This window comes from Triturus cristatus, chromosome 5_2, assembly GCF_964204655.1.
Source record: "Triturus cristatus chromosome 5_2, aTriCri1.1, whole genome shotgun sequence".
NCBI classification, from domain to species: domain Eukaryota; kingdom Metazoa; phylum Chordata; class Amphibia; order Caudata; family Salamandridae; genus Triturus; species Triturus cristatus.
This window is the reverse complement of record NC_140588.1, coordinates 145067658-145072854: the sequence shown is the minus strand read 5'-3', so window position 1 is coordinate 145072854 and position 5197 is coordinate 145067658. Positions and strand designations below refer to the sequence as shown.

The window sequence follows — 5197 nt, the reverse complement described above, 5'->3', positions numbered from 1 at the left end:
ATGTGAGGAGAATGGTTTTTTTTGTCAAAGTTTGTGGTTTGCAAGGGGTTCTGGGTAATTCAACCCGGTGAGAGCCATGCAAGTCACACCCTTCGTGGATTCCCCTAGGTGTCTAGGTTAAAAAATGTACATGTTTGCTAGGTTTTTCTACGTGCCAGCTGAGCTAGGCCCAAAATCCACAGCTAGGAACATTGTAAAAAGAGGGTCAGTTTTCAGTGGAAAAATGTGAGGTGTCCATATTGTGTTTTGGGCAGTTTCTCGTAGTCAGAACGAGACCTACTCACACAAGTGAGGTACCATATTTATCAGAAGTCTTGGGGGAATACTGGGTTGGAAGGAAGTTTGTGCCTCCCCGCAGGTTTGCATGGGATTCTGGGTAACACAGCCTGGTGAGAGCCATGCAAGTCACCCCGTATGGTTCCCTAGTTGCTGGCTGAGTTAGGGTCCAAAATCCACAACTAGGGACATTGCAAAAAATTGTCACATTTCAGTGGGAAAATGTAATGTGTCCTTGTTGCATTTTGGACCCTTTCTTATCGCGAGTACTAGGCCTACCCACACAAGTGTGTACATTTTTTTATCAGGAGACTTACGGGAACACAGAATAGTAGAACAAGTGTTATTACCAACTGCATTTCTCTGCATTTGTGCCTCCCAATTATAAGACAGTCTGTAAGCAAGAAGACATTTTGAGAAATTCCTACTAATTCACATGCTATTGTGGACACTCACAAATTCAGAGATGTGCAAATAGCCACTGCTTCTAAACTCCATATCTTGTTCCCATTTTGGAAATACATAGTGTGGATTTGGGGGTCTTTTGGGGGACCACCCAAAGGTGCAGGGTCCACCCTTCGTCCATGGGTCCGGGATACAAACTGAGACCAACACTAGAGCGCCGAGAGAAAGGATATTTATTACAATCTCATGAGATGGAGAGAGAGCATCGGCACCTGCAGCTTGTCTGAGGAGGCAATCTCCTGAGTGCTTTGCTTCTGCACCTTATATACCCTTCATCCCCACCCTGTGCGTGCTAGGTGAACAATAACAAACACCAATAATTTACAGACAAGCAATGGTCAGTTATGATACAATCAGCAGGTGGTGGCTGTTTGGCCCCTGCAGGGCATAGGTGAAAAAGGCATGATTATATGTCAAACAAAGGTTAATCTGATAAGTCCACAGATGGTAGCGGTGAGGCCCCTGCAGGGTGTAGGCGAAAAGCATGTTTATACGACAAGTAAAGTTCGATCAGATAAGTCCGCAGATGGTAGTTGTTGGACCCCTGCAGGGCACAGGAGAGAGGAATAATGATTACACAGCAAGCAGAGGTCAATCTGATAGGCCTGCAGATGGTAGCTGTTGGACGCCTGCAGGGCATAGTGTGCAGGGTGAGGACGATAAACATCTGGGAAACTCCCTGTCCGACTGGTTGAGCATGGGCTGGTCAGTTTGTGGAAGGTCAAAGCACAAACAGGGTGTGAGCGTCCGTGCAGGAATGTGGGAGGTCAAAAGTGGAGCTCCAGAGTGATCGTGAAAGAGAGAGGTCAGTCATGAAGAGTATAGCACAACATGGTGGAGTGAATGGCAAGATAACAGCAGACCTACTTTTCCACAGTCCCTCCTTTTGCCATAAGCGAAACCTTTTTTTTTTTTTTAGTCAATTACAATGTTCATCAATAGCTGTGTCTCACGTTCAGTCCTTATTTTATCGTTCTTGACCTGTGCATTTACGGGGACTGACTTGATAGCATTTGCGCAGAGGCCACAGAGTGGAGGACCACATTGAAGGCAAAGACAACAAAAGAGAACCAGGGCAAGAGGTATCAGGATGATCATTAGAACCTTCCATCCCCATGTCAGCAGAAGTTGCTATATCCAAGAACCAAGGGACCATGGGTCTGTATCTTGATGGAGGTCAGAGGCTATTCGATGGAGTGCGGAAATAGCCTCGTAGACAGATGATGAATGATCCGGAACATACACGCAACAGCTGGTGCCGATGATGTGACATGCTCCTCCGCGGTCAGCTAGGATGACATCAAGGACCATGCAATTTTGTAGAGTGACGAGGCGTACCGCTTGGAGCTCCGCAGTGTTGTTGGCCAAAATACCAGCTGTGATGTTGACAGTGGCTTCCATGACTCTGGTGAGGTGGCGAATGGCTCCGCTGTTTGCCATTGGTCCCCAGAAGGGAAGGATGCCCTTCATGGCATCCAATAATTGTTGAGAGATTGTGTCTGTTTGTTGGCCCACATCGTTGCTGCGGCGGGCGCGATGATGAAGAGGAGAAGCAATGTAGGCAGGGGGAAGGAGGAAAGCAATGTAACAGGTGCCTCCCCAGTTCTCGTGAAGCCAAGTGTAGGCCTTTGTTCCACACACGAAGTAGGTGTTTGGGGAGGCAACAAGGGGCGGTGGAGATGTCGTATTCAGAGTTGTTGTCACGACACAAGAGCTGTCCCCAACGTACTCAATACCTAAGCCTCTGATACACATTAGCCCAGGAATGCGAACAACAGCTAGCGGTGGGGTCCGCTTGGCGGGTGTCCTTGCTTTGAAGCTGGAGAAGCGTATTCTACTGGTAGAGTCGAATACCAGCATTTCCTCCTTCTCATCCTCAGACATGCATGTAGAATTGTTCTTTGGACAAACAGCATTGCCCGTTTTGTTCTGCCAGAACTCATCTTGCAATTGTTGGAGAGTGATGTCGGCAAGGCCGCTGGACCGATGGGCGGCCATGATGAGCGACATCCAGGCAGCGCAAGAGGGGTGTATAGAGTAAGAGTAAGGGAGGAAGGGAATGTTATTCTCCATGGAGTGAGGCAAGAGACCACAGACCCAACAGTTCGTTTTATTCAATACCTCATTATGTTGATTCAACATTTGGATGAAGGTGTTGTTCCAAAACTCTTGTCGCCTATTTTGGAGATAAGGGGACAAGGAGACATGGGAATGTTCAGGAGGCGTGGCATCAGTGGGCAATATGGTATCCTTGGCTGGTGCCCCTTCCTCTAGGATCCAGAAGAGGATGCCAAAGATAATAGTGAGGAGGAGAACTGTTGTCAAAGCTATTGACCTGTTATTATGCAGTTGGTTACATTGTGCTATCTTCTTGTTGGAAAGTTCCATGGTTTCTTTGTTTGTCATAATCAGTCTTCTTTTGGGCTGTACAGCTGTTGGAGAGAAAAGGTGAGACCTACGCGTCGCCGGTAGCTGGTTGTTGCTTCTCCTGGCTAGGCTTCTCAGTACCCCGCTACCTGGAGTGCCAATCCACCCTTCCAGATAATACTACCGCCCTGCAACTTTTGGCTCACCTCCCCTGTCCAGTCGCTGGAGCTCCAGAAGCCATGCGTGGGCGTAGGTTGTATCTTTGTTTAGTTGGCACGGTGTTATCTTTGAATAATTCCAGTTCTGGTTCTGGGAGACTACACACAGGGATGTCGCACGTTAGAACTTCCTTGTAGGTGGACATGGTAGGATCAGTTTGAGTGATGCTTGGGATCTTCCGGCAGTGCACAGCATGGATCCAGGATTTCTTGCCTTCCACTCGCAGGGCCGTTCTAGTGGTCAGAAGGACTAGCAGGGGACCTTTCCACCGGGGTTCCAGCATCTTCTTTCGAGCAAAGTTTTTTTACCATGACGAAGTGGCCGGGTCGGATGGCATGCCCCGGCCCGGTGGATCGATCAGGCAATGCTTCCTGGACCTGCTGATGAATGGAAGACAAAGTTTGTGTAAGTACGGACAAATAATCACTCAGCAATTCACAAGGTGAATCAGACAATGTGGTAGCAGGGGGTGCGCCCCAGATGTTCATTGGGAGTCCAAAGACCACCTCATACGGAGTCAATGAGGTGCAGGAATGAGGGACAAATCTTATTGATAGAAGGGCCAGTGGTAGCGCATCTGGCCATTTTAGCCCCGTAGTTTCTACTATTTTGGCTAGTTTGGATTTGATCGTGGCATTGTATCTTTCCACTAGGTCTGCTGATTGGGGGTGGAAGACTGCATGAAATTTTTGTCGAACACCTAATCCTGATAGTATATGCTTGACTATTTCTCCAATGAAATGACTCCCACTGTCACTCCATAGGACTCGGCAAAGGCTGTAGCGGGGAAAGAATTCCTTCAGCAATATCTTGGCGGAGGTTAGGGCAGTGTTGTCTCTAACCGGGTAAGCCTCCACCCATTTGCTGAACGCGCAGACAACCACCAAAACATATTTAAGGTTGTTGCATCGTTCCATTTGGATATAATCCATTTGCAGCACTTCAAAAGGTTATGTGGGGATGGCATATCCTGCCCGAGGTACCCGAGTCCCTTTACCTACATTGTAGCGGAGACAAACCAAACACTGTTGGACCAGCCTGGAGGCGGTAACCCGGAGTTGGTGGTTATCCCACACTTACTGTAATATTTTAGTCATGGTGGCTGCATTGGTGTGTGCTGGCAAATGAGTCATGTTCAACAATGGGAGGAGATAAGCATTTGGCAATTTCCAAAGGTTTGCATCTTTGGATCGCCAACAATTTTCTTCATCAAGCATGCCCTCCTTCTCCCAATTTTGAAGTTCTTCAGAGGTGGCAGTGGACTGGATGTCCCGGATCTGTTGTCTAACATCATGCCACTTCTCTGCTTGGGATTTTACTATGTACATAGGGGTGTGTATTCTTTCCTGTGCTGTAGCCCGGGCTGTCTCATCAGCAAATGCATTTCCTAATCCTATTTTGTCTGTGACCTTCTTGTGTGCGTTGGATTTAACAATAGCTAATGTTCTGGATAGTGTCAATGCTTGGAGCAATGCAGTGACTAAGTCACCATGCTGAATGGGCGTACCATGTGACGTTAAGAACCCTCTCTCCTTCCAAATGATACCAAAACTGTGGGCCACTCCAAAGGCGTACTGGCTTTCGGTATAGATGGTGACAGCGAGATCCTGGCTAAGGATACAAGCGCGGGTGACAGCTATAAGTTCTGCGGCCTGGGCCGATTTCTGAGGTATGCGTGCAGTCTCAACAATGGTATTGGTAGTGGTGACGGCATAGGCAGCAGATGTGGTACCGTTTGATAGTTTAATACAAGATCTGTCCACCCAGAATTGCCCATCCTGTTCCGTGAGAGTGGTGTCTTTTAAGTCTACCCGTCCCTTAGTCTGTTCTTCTGTTCGAAATAGGCAGTCATGTGCAATGTCTGGGATGT

General features: G+C 47.9%; 1 protein-coding gene across 1 annotated transcript; it reads right to left on the bottom strand.

Moving 5' to 3' along the window:
* Window positions 1-1872: 1872 nt before the first annotated feature.
* On the bottom strand, window positions 1873-2739 carry LOC146822731 (syncytin-1-like). The gene has a single exon (XM_085606287.1). The coding sequence runs from the start codon at window positions 2737-2739 to the stop codon at window positions 1873-1875; it is 867 nt and encodes a 288-aa protein (XP_085462413.1).
* Window positions 2740-5197: the final 2458 nt, after the last annotated feature.

Coding starts and splice junctions, on each gene's coding strand:
- LOC146822731 (XM_085606287.1), bottom strand. CDS start 2,739: ATGGCCGCCCATCGGTCCAGCGGCCTTGCCGACATCACTCTCCAACAA.